We start from the raw sequence: 21,034 nt of genomic DNA, 5'->3' as shown, positions 1-21,034 counted from the left end.
TATCATGCATGTCTCATGAGACCTCATGTTTCACTTACCATTTTGCTACCTAAAAAAAGCCCTCTAGTGGTGATTTTGTAAATTTTAGGAAGTCTTCATTTTTAGCTGTATCCATTACACCAGCTATAGGTCTCGTGAAGTGCCGTTTGATAGTGATGTCGGTCGCTTATGCATGCCAGAACGTGTATTTGCAATTAAGAGCAACTGTAAAAATCCATTTAATGTACAGTAGGCATTAATAACATCCTGATAAATGTATTTCATGTAAAAAAAAAACAACAACAACATTTTTTTCAATGTATTTTTATTAATGATTATATTATTAACAGGTATTAATGTATTTAATATTTTTTTCTGCTCTTTCTGTTGGGACTTGATATTGTACATTTGTATTGTGTGTATCTTGCAGTGTGTTGTGTCTGTCTGCATACATCAGGTGCCGTATAGGTATAGCGTACAAACACATGTATTCATATGGAAACATTTTTTGAGATCCGCTTGTACCTTTGAATACGGACGTACGTGTGTGCAACCTCCGTCCGACTAAAAAAAACACAAACTGTGTTCACTTTGTGTTCCTTAATGACGCAGGAACTAAATGTTTATAAAGAACCCTTTATTGTGTGCCTTTATCATAAATTACCCCTAAAGTATATAAATGTAATCCTAATACTGTAATGTGTGTAAATATTAACTTTCAGTTATGTGTTTAAATATTTGACAACTGTCCTTCAAATATATTTTCAATGTGATATATAATATTTTAAATTTTGAATTTAACAGGTGGATGTTCCAATATCTGCATTAAGGAGCTAATGGGGAGAATTTCCCATTTGCTCCCTCCCTATATATCTATATATCTCCATCCTGTGTCTGAAGCACAGCTACTGGATTGTACTGGTGACTTCTTTTATCCTGGAATGTTATTAAATTGTATTTGTATATATGATTAAAGTCCACAATGCCTTGCATATGATCGATTTCTTACATTTTGTGTCTCGCAATAATATTTTGCTTCCTTAGAGCTTATTGTATCTATTTATTAACCTTTATTTATTGTGATAGGATTAGACTCACAAGTAGCAGCCTTTTGCTCAGCTTCAAGTGTTTATGTGCAAAACACTGATCTCCACTAGATAATTCAGAGGCTGAACAATAAATTAGCCTTAATTGTCAGCAACTGTAAAGCGAGTAACAGAAAGCAATAAACACATAGCCCCCACTACATCTACTCCCCAGTCAGTACACTATCTCACTTCTTGGCCCCTCTCTATCCAGTTCTGTGTCAGACCTCATACTGGGACCTTCACTGAGATCCTCACTATGGGCCTGATTCATTAAGGATCTTAACTCAAGAAACTTCTTATTTCAGTCTCCTGGACAAAACCATGTTACAATGCAAGGGGTGAAAATTAGTATTCTGTTTTGCACATAAGTTAAATACTGACTGTTTTTTCATGCAGCACACAAATATCAACTTTACATTTCAGTGCACAAATAAACAATCAAGTATTTGTGTGCTACATGGAAAAACAATCAGTATTTAACTTATGTGCAAAACAGAATACTAATTTGCACCCCTTGCATTGTAACATGGTTTTGTCCAGGAGACTGAAATAAGAAGTTTCTTAAGTTAAGATCCTTACTGAATCAGGCCCCATATCCTCAGCTCCTTACTGAGCTGTTTGAGGTGGCAGCATATGACGCAGCACTTTAATCATCCACCAGCCCTTGTCCTAGAGGAGCTTACAGTCTAATTTCTCTATCACAGAAGAGAAGGGAGAACATACAAACTCCATATAGATAGTTAGGATCAAACTCATATCCCCAGAGTCACCCGGCTGCCTATGAACAGATACATGAAGTCATGTATGAATACATCATCATCATCATCATCATCATTTATTTATATAGCGCCAACATATTCCGTAGCGCTTTACAATTGGGGACAAACGTAATAAACTAATAAACAAACTGGGTAAAACAGACAAAGAGGTGAGAAGGCCCTGCTCGCAAGCTTACAATCTATGGAATACAAATACTGTATGTGTCTGTATTTTCTACAAGGTAATTAAGCACAGGTAGTATAAGGATGACAGAGCTGACAGAAGCACCTGGAGAGAGGGCACTATACCACCCTGTAACATCTTTTACAGATATCAAGGATGGCTCAAGACAAAGAGAATAAAGGAAACATGTTCATTATATTTTTTTCTCTTTTGTTTTAGAAATACGTACAATGGCCAAACTAATTAATACTCATCATACTTATGGCACAGTCCCTAAAGTATCAATACAAGATATGGATGAAGAGATTAACAGAATGGAAAATGGTGAAAGCAGCAGGTACAGTACATATGTATGTTATCACCATAGAAAGGTCATAGCAGTATTGGCTGCTTTCTGCTGAACGTTTACCCTGTCTCCTCCGCTTTACACATAGAGGCTGATGCAGAGTGAGTACTGCCCCAGTTTGCATAGTGTATCCTGCAAGAAGTTGCTCTGCGCATGCTAAGATGTGTACATTTATATGTAATCATGCAGATTGGTGTGACTCTGCCAGCTTGTGCCTGGAGAGGTGGGACAGGGTAGATGGGTGTGTTGTAACGCTGAGTATAGTAAAAACATATTAGCGCAAATGCAAATGGATGCAGACTGGGAAAATGACACATATGCACGTGAGAAAGTCATATAATTTGTGGATAGTCAGAGGTAGGTGTAATTAGCGGATGAGGATGATGATGACAGTCTCTGGCACTAGCAGTTGATTGTTTGCGATTGCACCGCTGATGGTGATAGGTGCTTTTTTCATTGCTTGGGCATTTGTAATGCTTTGTGTGCGTTTTTAAGCAAAACCTTTTTATTTACACGAGACAGGTCTATTAGAGAGGTTTTTAAGTTTCATTGATGTCTAATAGCCAATGCATTTGTTGCAGATAAAACCATGAGCACAAGTAAGACGTAATTCTCTGTGATGTGTGCTTAGCAAATACCGGGCGTATAGGCTACTGATGCCAACCTGCACGTACAGCTCAGCATATGGGCATAAATATGCCATTTTTATGTCCATCTGTTTTAGGGTAACTTTCAGTCATAGGGGTACATCTTTACCCAGATAGATGGATAGATAGATAGATAGATAGATAGATAGATAGATAGATAATGCAAAGAAGAGGATAGGGCGCACAATAGTGTAGTATGTAGGAATATCTCAAAGATCCTTATATATAATATATGCGTACTAAAGCTTGTCAATGTATTCAAGCATGTCCAAGAAACCTCATCCCCGAATACTCAGAGCATCAGGAGTAGGTCTCGTAGTATATACCCAAAACGGAAATAGACAAACAAAGCCAGAGATAGTGCATTAACTTTTAAGCAACCAGGTGCACACCACTCCCACTCCAGTGTGTAGCTGTGTACCGTGAGGACAATAAAGGGCTTATCTGTATAATTCAGTGGTATGTACAGGATCTCCACATACTGGTTTTGTACCTCACAAAAAGAGATCCATATAGTATAGTATTTTGTACAGAAAAATGTAATATCACACACAAGAGGTAATACACTCACATAGATTAAAAATAAATACAGCTTATCTGATCACACAGTGTACTGAATCCTAGGTCTGGTGATCCGTATATCACACCCAGTGACTTCGCCACAGATAGATGCAGAGTCTCGGATGAGCACAGTGTCTCCAATGTCGCAACGTGTTTCGTCTACCCATAAAACTAAACTTCATCAGGAGAAAAATAGAACATGGGTAGACAAAACACGTTGAGAAACATGATGACCATGTCATTGCGCAGGATTCACATTGCTTCTCTGTGCTGATCGACTTCAGAGAGATTGCCAGACTCTCTTGGGAATCAGGAAGATCACCCGCTATATTGGGAGTCTCCCGACATTCCAGGAGAGTCAGCAAGTCTGTGTTACTGAGTGGCAGGAGGCTGCTTTAGGGAGTAGGGCAGTGCTGACTAATAGGCTTTACTACAGCCCAAGCATTATAAGAAAACTGTAAAGACTTTTGAAATAGCTCTCACAATTTTACAATGAGTGTTTTATAAACGTATGTACAGAATATTATTTATCTTGTTCTAAATCAGATTTTTGAATAAGCAAGAAGAGAACATTGGCGCAGTACATACAGGAGAACACGTAAAATGCTACAGCATATACGCCAGCAAGAACCGGGTACATGCTGTGACCGCAACGCTACACCGGTACGTTCTATATCTGTACACACAGCTTCAAGCTGTTCACAGTTTGGACATGGTAACCAAACCAACCAACCACTGTACCATATGTGGGCTCCAAAACCAACATTAAACATAATCAATATCTAATCCTATTAAAAGTGCATTACAATCCATTTTTTCAGCCTGAACATCCAGATCAGTGCAGATGGCATCTTATGTGTGTGTCCAGATGGCACTCTGATACAATTACTTAGACATTGTGCCTAATGGTCCCATCACAATGTATGCAGACAACAGTGATATGGTATCTTACCCACCACTGCCCGCCATGATAAACTACTTTGGTTTTAAGTTTATATGTTTGAAGAATGGCATAATATACATCGAAGTATAAATTATAAGGATATTACGACTCACAAGGAGTTCCTTATATAAATGCACAAGCTAGTACACAGGGTGCTTTTATACACAGAACTAGTCTGGGGTATATGAATGGCAGAGGGTATGATATTCCTTAAAACACATAAATGTTCCTAATAATTACCAATATTTATTAAGTGCTTACTTAAGTAATCACTGTTTAGACAAATATTATTTACAAGTGTTTATACATATATTAATGTAACTTGTGTATAGTCTGGCAAATAGTGTACCCATGTTTCAGTCTGTGTGTGTTACTTTGTTGAATTATTCCTTTTGAGTAAAGTGCTGCATTACATTGTTACTTGGTAAACATACTGTAATACAATGAATACAAAATACTTGGGGGTATATTTACTAAACAGCGGGTTTGAAAAACTGGAGATGTTGCCTATAGCAACCAATCAGATTCTAGTTGTCATTTATTTAGTAGAGTCTACAAAATGACAACTAGAATCTGATTGGTTGCTGTAGACAACATCTCCACTTTTTCAAACCCGCAGTTTAGTAAATATACCCCCTGTAGTGTGTGCAGTTGTAAAAGCTGTTGATGGTTTGGGTGGGATAAAAATTACAAACAGGTTACATCGCTATTCCAGAAATGTCTTTGTGAAATGATACTATTCCCTTTTTTACTGGCCATTTCAGAGAACTGTATGAACTTTCTCAAACGCTTTAAACTATGAGCGTTTCCTTCTTTTATTTTTCATAGGGAACAACATCTTCCCGGCACAACTGCAGTCTGTAATATCAACAACAGTAACAACAAGGATGAGTAAGTATATTGTGATTATACTACATAATAAGCTGCACGTCCTAAACCTGCAATAGGCGTTATATTACAAGACTGATCAACACTGAGTGAAATGATTTAAGAGGGGATATTATTGAGTACAATTTTAAATATTGTGTAAAATTAAACATAACTATAGCGAAGTTCAGTAGACAGAATTCACCAGTCTGATTAAAACGTTTCCTTCTTTAGTATGTTGTTTGGTACCGTCCTGTGAGCTGGAGGTACCTATGAAGAAGCTTAGTCGATAGCTATCAAGTACAGCAATTTGCAAGCTACAAATGTTTTGAATGAGGAAATGGATCCACCGTGTCCAGGATTTGGTTTGGTATTTGGCTGAATTCTGAGGTGTTTTTTTTAACAAGATTCCGGTCTAGAGTAATCTTTAGGATTCAGCTAGTTGAAATGTAGTCCTAATTTTCCCGAGACTGTCGTGCCCAAGACTGAGTTGTCACTTCCTGGAGTTAACATACGGATGGGTTTTTATCACTTAGACATAGATGTTGTTGTAGAAATACCACACATTAGATAATGATGGTGTTGATCGCTTTTATTCATTTCAAAATAGATCATTTGGTAGTGATGCCTACTGACATATTATATAGTAGGACACCCTATATGGCAATACATATATGTAAACAGTCCCAAGATAATATTATGTACAGTATGGTTTCAAAGAAAATCATTTTCTAGATGGGAAAGTATGAGATAAGAGATAATTTGAGTAAAACATAATTAAAAATAACGCTAGAGGGTCTATGGGTTGGCCCATTCAAAACCTGGGTTCAGGCTGGGATCACACGTGTCGGCCAGCTGATCGGCTCCTCTGGTGTGTCCCCCTTTGGTATAGTCCAAGCTAAATGGGAACTACTGAACCCGAAATCTGGAGATTTCTCCAAATGAAACATTTCCTGGCTTCGGGGCTCCCCCGCAAAGCTGCAGTGAGGGGGTCTCACAGTTTTTTAATTGTTGTGTCCGGGTGCCGGATGACCTCCCCACCTCCTCTCCACAATATATAAACTCCTGATTGAAAATTTATATAACTCCTGACCTGGGTGAGCGGTTCCAGGAAGCAGGGTGGCCAAATATCTTCGAAAAGACACATGCATGCTCCACTAGTGTAGCAGTTGTGGAAACACATTACAAGGTCCTGTCATGTTGGTACAAATGCCCAGTCCAATTAGCTAGAATATACCCGGGGGTTCCAGATGTTTGCTGGAGATGTCAAGATGCCCCTAGTTCTCCTCTTCATATTTGATGGGACTGTCCAGTGCTCTGTCCCTTTTGGAAACAGGTGATAGTGGTCTCTACTGCTATATTGGGAGACGAGGTCCCCAACAATCCTGCTTTCTGGCTACTAAATAAGACTAATACCCCGATCTCCTGATTTTGAAATACCTCATATCAGCTGCCAAAGCAGTTATACCAACTCACTGGAGGTCTCCTATCCCTCCGTCCACAAAGCAATGGCTCCAGAGATTGGAATTTTACAGATCAATGGAGGAGTTGATATTCTCCTCAGCCGATAAATTTGCAGATTATTATGCCACATGGTGTCTCTGGTTGACGTTATAGGCAGGGCTGGATTAAGGCAATGGAGGCCCCTGGGCAAAGGGTACTGTGAGATCCACCCCCCCCCCCCACCAGATATATATACAGCACTTACCTGGTCGTCTTCTCACTCTGCCGCCTGCAGGCTCCTCTTCTTTCTTCTTGTCCTGCTGTCCGTGTGGTCACAGTGCACTGCGTGCTGCTTGGTGAGGAGATCTCGCGTGACTATGAGTCATAGTCTCATGAGACCTCCTCTCTAGCAGCGCGATGTCCTCTGCAGCCGGATGGACAGCAGGGCAGCTAACAGCATCAGATTTGCTGTTAGCTGCACCTGCCTAGAATGAATGGGAGGCTGCCTCCCACCCGATCGCCGGCAGTATTACATAAAAATATTTGTTAGGGTCCCCTAGCTGCCTGTGACCCCTGGGCTATAGCCCACAAAGACCATTAGGTTACTCCGGCTCTGGTTACAGGATGCAGGGAAACTACGACCATTGATAAGCTCAGCTCCTAATTCTCCAGCGGGTATACTCCCCCCTAATCACTCCCATCATAAGATAGCTCCACCTCCCCCCCCCCTTCCGACCCTCACCCACTCGCTCACTTTTTCTCTCTTGTACCCACTAGCGTCGTCCTGATGGTCACACACTCTCTTCTTTATCTTCTCACTGCTACTCTTATTTTTTATCTCCGAAATTCATGGCGAAAAATCATAAGCATTTTAGCTACTTTTATTTGAAAATGCTTTTGTATTCCACTGTTAATTATATTGTTAAAACTTAAATAAAGAAAAATTACAAAAAAAATAGCACTAGAAACTAGCATTATTTTTAAAACACCTTACACAAGCAAGTAGACCTTATCTTCCATACTCCTTGTATTCAATCATCATTAAATCAGTGTCCCTAGTTAATGAATTCTACATCTCTGTCCTGTTACACTAATTATTTAAAGTACAACAATTATTATTCACATTTTCCCTATATTAATCATCTGATTTCAATTTCTTTTTTCTCTTGATCACTTTGGGGGACAATATAAATTTGTATTACATGCTATTTTTCCCTATTTTCTAACTGGTTATAATGCAGCATTTCACAAACATTACAAACACATTGAGACATACAAATAAAAATGAAGATAACCAGCCCAACTTTTCATGCTGGGCTGTGACACGAACCACAGTGTCCAGCAAAATGAGATTGCATCGAGCAGTCCCCAGGGTCCCAGGGTCAGAAAGCGATGTTTAGGGTATAGGTGGTCATGCAGCTTTAGCCATTTTTCTAAAATCCTTAACATATCATTTACATTGTTCATATCTAGGTATAATAAATGTTATCCCAAAAAATCCTTCAAGTTATTATTTCATGATGGGGCACTACAAACGCCAGCATATACATGGGTAAAAGTGCGTGCTGCACTTGTAGTGCCATGTAATAAGTGTTGCCGTTATCATAAATAATTATTGCCCCGTTAGCAATCAAATAGTATTGCTACTTAATGTAATTATTTATTCATATTTCCCCCATAATACAATAATATTGCCTCCTTAATATAATGAAAAATAAGCTTTACCCTGTAAGGTATAGATTAATTTTGTCCCCATAATCAATAAATAATGTTTGCCACAATCATTTATCAGTCACCTGTGCCTCCTCTTATGTTCTGAATGGCAAGATAGCTCAAACAGAATGCAGTTTGCCTCTTTTGTTTTGGCTGTTGTTTTGGCAGTTTACCAGCAGTTTGTGAAACCTGACCACGTTTAGTAAATGTGATGGTTTGTATATTTATCATGTTCAAAATCGGAATGGCGAGTTGCTACGTGATCTATTGTTAAATTGTGGTTTTCAGGCTGCTTTCTAGCAGTTTGATACATCCGGAAAAAAATTGCAGAAAAGCAGCAGATTAAGCAACCCTCCCAGTAGTAAGTCTGCCCCTTTATTCATGATTCAGCCAAAGATTTTGAAACAGGATTCAATATTTGTCTGAATCCTAAAATGTACATTGCTGCAGACCTAGATGAAACATTTCAGGTATTCTCTACTTCATATGCATTATATATATATTATATGTTATAGAACATTTACTTTATTCAATGTTTTTTTTTCAGGGAAGAAAAAAAGAAAAAGAAAAAAGAAAAAAAGGGGTATGTATGGAAATATTTAGAACATACACATGATGATGATAATTATGATCATGGCGTCTCAAATCTATGTTTATATGCCCCCAAGAGAACATGGTTTATAGGTTTGCCTGTTTCCTTTTTATCTATAGGTAATTTAAGAACATTGAAATAAAGACTGAACGTCCATATTGTAACTCATACTTAGCTGATAGCTGGCAGCTGGAGAGCTGTTCCTGGTCTTTGTTTTGCCTAAATGGCTCTTCATATTTTCTATTTTATTCTTTTATAGTAAATCAGATCATAAAAAGGAAAAGAAAAAAGACAAAGAAAAGAAGAAAGACAAAGAAAAAGGTGCAAAAGACAAAACAGAAAAGGAAAATAAGAAAGACAATGGAAAAGAGAAAGAAAAGGAGAAAGAAAAAGCTGATAAGGACAAAGACAAAGATAAAGATAAAGACAAAGACAAAAAAGAAGAGTAAGTATAAAACCTTGGCAGTACTATAATGTACATTATGGCGGAAAATGAAGGATTTGTGGACAGAATAGAAAAAAAAATCAAATTTAATCTTGCAGAAAGTGGCACTAACTACATATATACACATCAATAATAGGTTGAAAAACATTGAAGTTTCATACAGGTTCTACCTAAAATCAGATTAGCATGAGAAAAGACATAGCAGGTACTTGCTCTAAAAATGTGAGTAAGTGAAAAGGTTATATAATATGTAATAAATTTTTATATATACTGTACATAGAAACAAAAATTGCTGCAAGTTTCTGTAAAGCAACATCAGTAATTCAAAACACCTGATCTCCTCGCTAGATGCCGTAACAGGTAGAAACCCCTGGGATAATAATAAATGCACCTTGTAACACCATGCCCTAGATCTCCAGGGTAGATGGAGTGAGCTCCTCACCCACATCCTTTTACCGACTGTCAGCTTCGGGCTTTTGTCTAGTCCGATAGGCTGATGATTTGTAGCTAGTTCTAAAGCTATTATATTCTGTTTTATTAAACCCTGTTAAACAGCTACCCTTTCCATTATGTGGAATCTGGCGGAAGCATATACACATTCCTCTATTATATTCTGCCCCTATTCTGACCTACCCCCAAACTGTATATCCAGAACAGAGAGTTAGCTTTCTTAACCAATGTTTTTCTATAATTACATTTTTGAGCAATTGCCATCCAGTAACATTGGTACAGCTAGCTTCTACACTTATTCATCTTAAAGTACAGGTTTCACACAATGATAAGCGAATGACAAAAGTATATTTTTTCTGCACTCACTACCCAGTTCTTGTAGCCCTTGACATACTGAATAAGCGTCTCTCACAGGACATCAGTTCCTTATTTCTCCAGGGAAGGAGAGTACTGACTTCAGCAGTACTTGTATATTGTGTTCCTCTGGCCAAAATATGGACTGGGTTAAGGAGTATGGATCCTTCCTTTGTAACCCTTCACTCTATCCAGGGCCCTATGGCTGCTACATATTAGTATAAAGAAAGGTTGTATTACCGCACCAACCATAGGATTATGACCCGGTACATATAATCGTATCAGTAGGGATAAAATGATGATTTATTCCCTTTTATAATTTGTAAATAATTTTATAGTTTGTAACTGAGGTGCAACCTACAACTCAGGTATAACATTTTTAGTAAGGAAAAGAACAGGAGTTTTTTAAGGCTAGGTGCACTAAGAATCCTCAATTGATAATTATAATCACATTAGCCATCCACTTAAAACATAACTTTTATTGTACGTAGTTTAAAAAGCAAAATATAAAATGATATCATACTAATAAAACAAATCAAAAATAAAAATAACTGGGTGCATTGGATACTAGTACCTATATACTCAAAACTATAGAATATATGGTTAGGAGGCTGCACTAGTATAGTTAATATGCAGGTTATAGTATTAAATCAGTGATCAATTCTCTGCCAAATCAAATAAAAGATGCCTTTGATGAAGGCATAATCAATAAAAATGACTTTGATTTTTTATGGACAGAAAATCCTATAACCTCTACATTTTATGTGCTTCCTAAAGTTCATAAGAACGAGAAAAAACCGCCCGGGAGACCGATTTTCTCGGGGATAGGTAATCTAACAGAGAAAGCAAGCATGTATGTTGATAAACATCTGAAAGAATTTGTTCTAACTTTACCTTCATATGTAAAATATACCACAGATGTTCTTGGTAAGATACAAAACATCATTGTTAGTAATAATACTTGGCTTTGCACATGTGACATCGAAGCACTGTATACCAGTATAGGGCATGATTTAGGCCTAAAAGCCGTTCAACAGTTTATAAATAACAGAATAAAGAGTAATCATAACAACTATATAATAAAACTGTTGGAATTTGTTCTAACAAAAAATTATTTCACATTTGATAATAAATTTTATTTACAAATTAGAGACACAGCGATGGGCACAACTTGTGCCCCCACATATGCAAACTTATATTTAGGATGGTGGGAAAGGGAAACCGATTTTACTATTGGAAACAAAAAATATACTGATCATATTACGCTGTGGTTAAGATTTATAGACAACATATTTATCGTATGTGAAGGTGAGAAAAAACTCTTCACTGAATTCATGAATCAACTTAACACCAGAAATCAGTTTTAAACATTACCATACTAACGGTAATAAGGCACACTATTACCATAGCAACAGTAAAAGTGCGCAGGCCGCGTTACTTTTGGCAGTGACATGGCCAATTGAACTCCCCCCTCATTGTCTAATGAGTACATTTTAAAATCAGGTAATTGTTATAATGCCCTGTGTATGTATTGCTTACATGATACATAATTATAGATGAAGTAACTGCTTTTTAATAATAATACTAATCATGTTTGATATATTATGACTTTCTGCATTTTCTGTTTCTTATCTCCAGGAAGAAGAAAGACATTTTTGTTATTGATCCATCAGGGAACATGTATTACAACTGGCTATTTTGTATTACAATGCCAGTAATGTACAACTGGACCATGCTTATAGCAAGGTGACCTTCTACAGTTCAATCTTTTCTCTCCATCTATCACCCATTTAAAAGTTAACCTGCCTTACCTAATACACTGAATAAGTTACTAGAAATACACATAATCACATTGAAACTGAAGGTAAAAATTGCACAACTGATCCTACATTACTTCTAAGCTATGAAGAGATCCTGATACTTTAAAATAAAATTGTTCTCTACAACAAACCTGAGCAATTCTATGTGATTTCTGCATGGGAGAGAAAATAACTTGTGCTCTATGCAAATACCCTGACTTAGCTGCTCTCTTTCATTCGCTTCCTTCATTCAGTTCCTTGCAAGCACTCACCAGATAGGGAGATGTGATGCTAAAAGGAGATAGCAAAAATTACTATGAAGCTCGACTTAGCAGTCAGGTATTTTGTAGAAAGTGCAGTTTTTCTGTGCTCTCTCTTCTATACTACTACAATGGTCAGCAATCTATTTAATAGACCTAACCCGTTTAATGAACGGTTACTAGTAAATTAGTTAGCTTTTGTATCTGTTTGTTGTAGCCTTTCTTGGCACTTGTGTCTGTGTTATATTTTTATACTTGCTCACTGTAAAAAAACAGACCTGGTCATTTTTCGGTGTGTTTTAACAATGTTGAGGAACCATTGCACTGAGCAGATTGTGTCCATGTTGCAGGGCCTGCTTCGACGAACTCCAACAAGACTATTTGGAAGTATGGTACGTGCTAGACTACCTCTCAGATGCCATCTATATTGCAGATATGTTTGTAAGAACAAGAACGGGTAAGCATATGCATCGCTAGACTACATCCATATAGTCACCCCCAGAAGGTGATGACCTGTAGTGAATGGAGCACAAATGGACCTTAAAATAGCAATCACTGGTCCCTGAAAACTACAGAGCCAATAAACACATTCTCTGTAAGCAGCTGGGAATACATAACAGAGATCAGTATAAAGAGGGAAGAGAGAAAGGAAAGACAGTGTAGTTTGAGGCACTCCGTAGGTGCTTGATTAAAATTTAACTTTTATTAAATATGAATAAAATGGAAAGTAGATGAGCGAAATAATAAAAATATAGTGAACTGTGATTTAAAATTACAAAAAATGGGGGGGGGAAGTTTTTTGCAAGGTCTCACCAGTATCCTAATACAAATACAATAGTAAGCTGATATAGCGCTGATAATTATATCTGTTACATACAAGATGTCAGAAAACTCTGTTGCCTGAAATTGAAAAGGCACTGTGTGTTAATAATAATATTAGGATATTATACTCCCGAGTTTACATAGCGATCTTAATATATAGAACATAAGACATCGTCAGGTAACTCAAATCTACAGTGCCTCTCACAATGATATATAGAGTAACATAGCGGGATAAATTAATTGAAAACTCCCGCGGGCTAGTAAGCCAAATTGTATCAAGGAGAGGCTCCTTTAGCTCCTCACAATAATATATGAAATAACAAAGCGGGATTAATAAATTGAAAACTCCCACGGGCTAATAAGCCAAATTGTGTCACGGAGAGGCTCCCTCTGAGAGCTGTATAAAAATCCCACTGGTTACTTTGAAGCCGCATCAGGCTCTGGTAAGCTTAGCGGAAGCATCAGAGATAACAGATACTATGACCAGGAATCACGGGGTTATGTGAAAGTTCCCTACCTAAATAAAGACTGGGGAGCGATTCCTGGCGGAGATAATAGAGTAAAGGATTGGTGAGACAAAACGCAGACGCGCGTTTCGCTCCGTGGCTTTTTCAAGACGCAATGATTCAAAGATTTGACAGCTCTTAAATAGTCATGCAGGTAGGTGTGGTTAAAGCGGGCAAAGCCAATCACGAGGGTTTATCAAACTGGGTGTGTATATTACTGCTTAGATCCCCCCGTGATTTTGACTGACAGTCAAATTTGCCTATCACAGTTAATGTTAGTTCAGAACAAGTCACTCTATTGGTGCAAATAAACTGTAGGGAGTTATCGATGTCAGAGATGATCTTTTCAATTGTGCATCCGTGAACTACTCCTTATGATCAATATAATATAATGGCAGTATTCATCTAGAAGTTTACCGTGGTATATATTCCTGCTTGTTTTAATAATATACCCCGATGAGTTTAGTTAATAAGCGGATAGATTATCACTTCTGATGTTAATGTAATGCAATTTGTAAAATATATGTAGCAAGTCATCAGTATAAAGTCTATACTCATTAGTTGTGCTCAGTAATATTGGAAGCCAGGTAATTAATATTTGGTAAGTATACTGACAGTAGGGACTAATTATTAAAGTTATTAATAGTATATATCTATGTGAATCTAATAATATTTCATACATTTTGATGGTAAGTATAAAATCCTTGTTATATAGTGAGTTAGAACAAATCAAACCATGAAGCAGACAATAGTCATTTATGATGCAAAACGTCTGACTTAATTAATGTAATGTTAATCAGTCAGGCGATGCTTTTTAGGAATGACATAATCAGATATCTACGCTGCGATTATGAGAGGTATTATATCATAAACAACAAAGAATACCCCAAAATAGGATATCATTAGAAAAACATAAAAATAGCTACTGAGAATAGAGTTAACTACCTATAGCTCAAATTAATGAATATTAGACTCTGGGAGGAATGGTAAACCTATTATAGATTGGTATATATTGATCTTAGATGAGTAAAAATTAAGTTAGAAACATGTCATAAAAAAGATGCATAACTGTTGTAGTCATTGAGCCCGTAAGGGGCCATACACCCCATTTGAAATATCATTTTGGTTTCCTTTCGGAGTAGCTCTTTTTGTAGATCGCCACCTCTAATACCTAAATGAACTCTGACCATTGCAAATGCTTGTAATCCTTTAGGATTGCCATCATGCTATAATAAAAAATGTTTGGCAACTGAGGTGAGTGTCTTAAGTTTTTCCTGATCTTTTTTACTATTTCGTATATTATTAACGTGCTCAAGAACTTTTTTTTAAAAAAATAGAAGAGATCAGAACAGAAATAAGCTGAATTGTGGCATAAGACAATGAGCCTCATTTACAGTCAGGAGCCAATCTATCCAAAGGGTACAAGTGCGCATTCGGATAAACCATTTTGCGATGCAAGGGGTGCAAATTCATGTATTTTTGCATGCAGGGAAAACACTACCTGCTTTCACATGTAACACACAAACACAAATTTACTCTGTGATTTAAAGCTGAGCTAGGATGTGCCCCCTGTCCCAGCTCTAAATTCGTCCGCACATTTGGAACCCCCCTCCCCTGCAGCGCAACATGGTTTTACCAATGTGCAAAATTGTACTCCTCCTTACTCTAAGTGAGGCCCAATGTGTAGAAAAACCCTCTTTTGTTCAACAATGCATAAGCAGCATGTAACATTCTGCAGTGTGGACATCAGAGAGTTTGCAGACTGCTCTCATTATAGTCGTGGCCAGAGCTGGGACAACTAATGGAAAGCTTCATTAGACAAATTATTTGATTCATTGACTGAAATGGCATCCAGTCCCTTATTCGATGCTCGCAAGATTTTTCCTTTAACACAGCTATCCAGCATCGAGCCCATATATAAAGGAGTACTGGGGACAAAAGCATCACACTAATTTGGAAGTTATATGGAAGGGTTCCCCAGGAGTTTGCTATGCAATGGCCAGTTGTGTAAACCTACACCCTCAAAGGTAGAAGACCCTGTTAAGATGATAAACTTGCTGCAGCACCAGCAAGATGAAATGTCTGACATCCACATCCCTCGTGTTTTGTTTTGCGAGTACTCCCAAACTGCAGCTTGTCGCTCTACTCTGAACAACTTGCTCTATCTGCAATGTTTTTTCGTACGACATATATAATACAGCAAGTATTGGCAAACATATATAAATATTAACAAGATGATATACACAAGAAGTGACAGGTTGGCAGCTTCTAATTAATGCTCTTTGGACATACTGGGGGCTAGGAAGATGCTGATTGCAATACGTCACATAGCGAACAATAACTTTTATTATTTCCTCACTCCTCCAACACAAACCACCATCTTTCACTGCTCCCTCTTCTAACAGCTGATTTGTAATGTTGGGGCAATGAATCATGAAATCCAACTCTCCCCTTGAATATATCCCTAGCTGGAACCTTTCAGTCTTATCCTTACCCCCCTTTCACCATCTCTCTCCCCCTGTAACTAGAGAAGGGTCAGTACAGGAACTGGAAAACAGGGATACTCTGTACTCTCTAAATACATAATTAATGCTGTACCAAGTACTGTTCTATCTTAAAAACAGGGACATATTGCAATATATGTTAAGCTGACCAACTCACGCCAAAGTCTTCCCATTCTGGTCAGTCCTAACATGATCAAATGCTATGCTATTTTATCTGGCTTATATTATCTGGATATTTTATAGGCTTAAGGCTTACCTGCACACAGCTTTTAAAGGCAAGTCTTTCCCTAGCACTAGCAGCCATGGGAGACCTGGGACTCACCTCACACAAGTTGGAATTAATTAATGTAAAGAATGGGGTGCAAGAGTCATGGGACTTATATTGTATAAACAAAAACAGACAGAGATCCTCTGCACTCACCATGTACAGACTGGGGTGCAAGAGGGGGTTGCCCACATTGTATAGACAAGAAAACAGGGATACTCTGCACTCTCCAAACACATAATTAATGCTGTACCAGGTACTGTTCTATATTAAAAACAGGGAATGTTAGTTCCACATATTGCAATAAATGTTAAGCTGACCAACTCACGCCAAAGTCTTCCCATTCTGATCAGAACAGGAACTGTCAGGTCCAGCTCCTGACCTCTATCTGCATGTGTTCCATTTCATTTAGAACAAGTTTAAGGCTACAATATCTGTCTTAGCTGGCACAGTCCATCCAGCAAGCCCAAAATCTGTGACAGATACTAGAGCCTCAAACCTGATAAAGTGAGTTGAACTAATAGCCCCCTATAAAAAATTTTGGTCTGTTTGGACACAATGCAAATACCTATACTGGTAAATGTCTCCATTGGACCAGAAAAGTGTCTTTTAGGTTCTTAAGTTTATAACATCCACTCTGTATTGTTGAGAGTTTGAGAGTTTTTGTGAAAACTAAACACGAAGGTCAGAAATGAACCGATGATATAGTTTGGAGCAATACAGGGATAATTACTAATGAACTTTTTTGGGTGGCAGTAATAGTTTAGATTAGGGATGATTATTAATACTATTATTGGGAACCTTGAAATACGTGAGCTGGGCATAAAAGGATTAAATAGATGGGGCGTGGATATGGGTGATTTAAAAGATTATTGTTATTATTATAATACATTAAAAGGTTCTTCTATTTTTCAAGTGTAATTTGTGGTATTGTGCAGGTAATGCAAAAAAAAAAAAAAAGTGGTTAGAGAGTTGTTTAGGTGTGAAAAGTACACTGTGTAAATGAGAGGAACAACACTTGTTAGGTTTAGAGGGAGACCCAATAATTCTGATTGGTTGGTAATATTAATAATGCCAGAGAGAAGTATTGATTAATAAAGTAGATATATTTAACAAGGAAAACAATATTTGATGATCAGTGTTAATAAGGTATCCAGAAATATAAATCAGCAAGACAGATTTCTTGATATAAAAAACAGCATTTTGCTTTGCTACAATACTGTACAACCTGTATGATGTATATGCATATAACTACTGTACATTGTGCGATGAAATACAATAATTCACAGATCCAACCTCAATGACCTTAATTGTTTTATTTCAAGGTTATTTGGAGCAAGGGCTTCTTGTCAGAGATGAAAGCAAACTGAGAGACAAATACAAAAAGACTTTGCAATTTAAGCTGGACTTAATGTCCATTGTACCAACAGATATTTTATATTTGAAATTCGGATTAAACTACCCAGAACTTAGGCTCAATAAATTGCTCAGAGTCGCTCGCATGTTTGAGTTCTTCCAGCGAACTGAAACAAGGACCAACTACCCAAACATCTTCAGGATTTCTAACCTCATCATGTACATCGTGATCATCATCCACTGGAATGCCTGTGTCTACTATTCAATTTCGAAAGCCATAGGGTTTGGAGAAGATACATGGGTCTACCCTAATACTTCACACCCAGACTATGGTCGTCTGGCCAGGAAGTATGTGTATAGTCTATATTGGTCAACGCTGACCCTGACAACTATTGGTGAGACCCCACCACCTGTTCAAGACTCAGAATTCTGGTTTGTGGTCGCTGATTTCTTAGTGGGAGTATTGATTTTCGCTACCATCGTTGGTAATGTCGGTTCCATGATTTCAAACATGAACGCAGCCAGAGCAGAGTTCCAGGGGAGGATTGATGCTATCAAACAGTACATGCACTTCCGTAAAGTCAGCAAGGATTTAGAGAAAAGAGTAATTAAGTGGTTTGACTATTTGTGGACAAATAAAAAAGCTGTTGATGAAAGAGAAGTGTTGAAATACTTACCTGACAAGTTAAGAGCGGAAATTGCTATCAATGTCCATCTGGACACACTGAAGAAAGTCCGCATCTTTGCTGATTGCGAAGCTGGACTTTTGATTGAATTAGTTTTGAAGCTACAACCTCAAGTATACAGCCCTGGAGATTACATTTGCAGGAAAGGAGATATTGGGCGGGAAATGTACATTATTAAAGAAGGTAAACTTGCAGTTGTAGCAGACGATGGAATTACACAATTTGTAGTTTTGAGCGATGGCAGCTACTTTGGGGAGATCAGCATTCTTAACATCAAAGGTAGTAGAGCTGGTAACAGAAGAACAGCAAACATTAAAAGTATTGGATATTCTGATCTCTTCTGCCTGTATAAAGATGACCTAATGGAAGCGCTAACTGAATATCCTGATGCTAAAGCCATGCTGGAGGAAAAGGGAAGACAGATCCTAATGAAAGACGGCCTTCTTGACCTAGACATTGCCAATGCTGGCGTCGATCCCAAAGACATTGAAGAAAAGGTGACTCACATGGAAAGCTTAGTCGACAATCTGCAAACAAAATTTGCTAGACTGTTGGCGGAGTATGACTCGGCGCAACAGAAACTTAAACAGCGTGTATCCAAAATTGAGAAAATGTTAGAACCTGAGCCTGAAGTGCTGGAGGTTATAGAAACAGGGGCGCCAACGGAAGAAACAGAACCAACTGCAAAATAATACTTCAATTCATTAAAGCATTAAAAGTTAAACTGGCTGAATGACTTTGCCATTATCTGATAGAGGAATGTAACCATTCCTTTACTTACTGTACAACATCAGGTTATATATGGTGACACTGAACAGAAACATAGACAGAGAGAAGATTATTATTGTTCTGAATATAAATATATATTCTTTGATTTTACAGGATAATTAAAGGACAAAACTGGATAAATATTGTTGTTTAAATTAAGCACCAGCTTGGAATACTGGCATCACGGTGACATTATCGAGAGGGTGACAAAGAATTGTTTGTGATCTGTTTGAATGCCCATTTGGTGTATATTTGTTTTGTTTAATTTTTTTTTCCAGAAATAATATGCTGTGAAAAATGAACATTATAGATTTAAGCACCTTATTAATCATAGGGGCTATTTTATAAGAACTGCAAATGGTTAAATATACAGTGTTATGTAAAGTAGAATAAACAGTTGAAAACCACTGTACTGGTCAGTACTTTGCTGTGTAGACAGAAAATAAGTTCTCGGATCATAGATATGTTTTGCTCCAAATTTCTATAGTGAGATAAGTAAACAAGTAGAGGATGAAGATGTCTGCAGTAGCATAAATATATTGCTGTTAAAAGAGCAATTTATTTATTAATCCAAATCAGTAACAGGGTCATTAATAATGTATTAAGCTTTTGGGGGGTCCAGATATTAAATCAAATGTTAAGCATTACTTTTTTCTTTAAAGTAATGGTTTATATACATGAATGTTTACCCATATGTATATACTGTAATACTTGGTAGAATTATAAAAATGTATGAACTTGTAAACTGATTTAATAAGAATTTTCAATTATTTGGTTGTTCACAGAGGCTGGAATGGTACACCTAGTCACTTTGATTAAATGTATACATTTGCTGAACAGAATATTGATATTTTGAAGTAACTATTCAAGAACACTTCAACATCGTTTAGAATGTTTTGGTTTCTTTATGAAGAAAAAAATGTACAAATAAATTGAAACACTATTTTCACGTGTGTTATAATTTGTATTTTATCATCTTTTCCTCTGTATACAGAATAGCATGCAAATCCACACAGCATGGTGACATCCAACAGGCCAAAACAGATGTTTGTAAATATCTTTCTAAATCAGGGCTACACATAAAGTTACAAAGTGCATTACATTCTATGTGGCAATCATATGTGATACATTCATAACATAAATGCTAATTATATACATGTGCATAGATTCATAATTAAAATAATTCATTAAAGCTCTGCAGACATAAACATTTTCATTTGAGGGTTGCAGTCATTGAGCTGTTATTTGACCTCACAATCAAAATTCAGAATAGCATAATATAATGAATACATAGCATATGCAAATTATAACCTACCTAAATATAATCCTCATATTTTGTTGATAATGCAAATACACGGTGTACGGATACTTTATATTAAGGAGCACCAACCAGTATACAAGTTAATTGGTGTGTGATACACTTGATAATAAGGTAGCAAAATGGTAATTGTAGCTGTTGGTTGGGATTCATGTTCATGGACACAGGCACAATGCCAATTTCTGGCAACAAGCAGTTTGCAACCACAGGTATAACACCAGTTCCTGGCTCCAGTTACACAATACCGACAGGAGAATTCTGAACAGCATTTGACCGCAGGCACTGTGCTAGTTCCAGGCTCCCTGCACTTGATAACCACAGGTACCATGCTAGTTTCTGGCTCTAGGCAATGGTGAAAACAGGTACTGTGCTAGTTAATG

The 21,034-nt window shown here is 37.2% G+C and overlaps 1 protein-coding gene across 1 annotated transcript in view; it reads left to right on the top strand.

Annotated features, from left to right (window-relative positions):
- Window positions 1-20,516, top strand: part of CNGA1 (cyclic nucleotide gated channel subunit alpha 1) — a 49,089-nt gene extending 28,573 nt beyond the window's left edge. Inside the window, exons 2-9 of the mRNA XM_075195322.1 lie at window positions 2,229-2,346; window positions 4,110-4,226; window positions 5,335-5,397; window positions 9,077-9,112; window positions 9,381-9,566; window positions 12,009-12,116; window positions 12,780-12,886; window positions 17,852-20,516. Of these exons, the coding sequence (XP_075051423.1) occupies window positions 2,240-2,346; window positions 4,110-4,226; window positions 5,335-5,397; window positions 9,077-9,112; window positions 9,381-9,566; window positions 12,009-12,116; window positions 12,780-12,886; window positions 17,852-19,260 (2,133 nt within the window). The 5' untranslated portion in view covers window positions 2,229-2,239 and the 3' untranslated portion in view covers window positions 19,261-20,516. The remainder of the gene's footprint in view (window positions 1-2,228; window positions 2,347-4,109; window positions 4,227-5,334; window positions 5,398-9,076; window positions 9,113-9,380; window positions 9,567-12,008; window positions 12,117-12,779; window positions 12,887-17,851) is intronic.
- Window positions 20,517-21,034: the final 518 nt, after the last annotated feature.

Source organism: Mixophyes fleayi, chromosome 1, assembly GCF_038048845.1.
Source record: "Mixophyes fleayi isolate aMixFle1 chromosome 1, aMixFle1.hap1, whole genome shotgun sequence".
Taxonomy (NCBI): domain Eukaryota; kingdom Metazoa; phylum Chordata; class Amphibia; order Anura; family Limnodynastidae; genus Mixophyes; species Mixophyes fleayi.
Note: the sequence above shows the minus strand (reverse complement) of the source record. Positions and strands in the feature narration are given on the sequence as shown.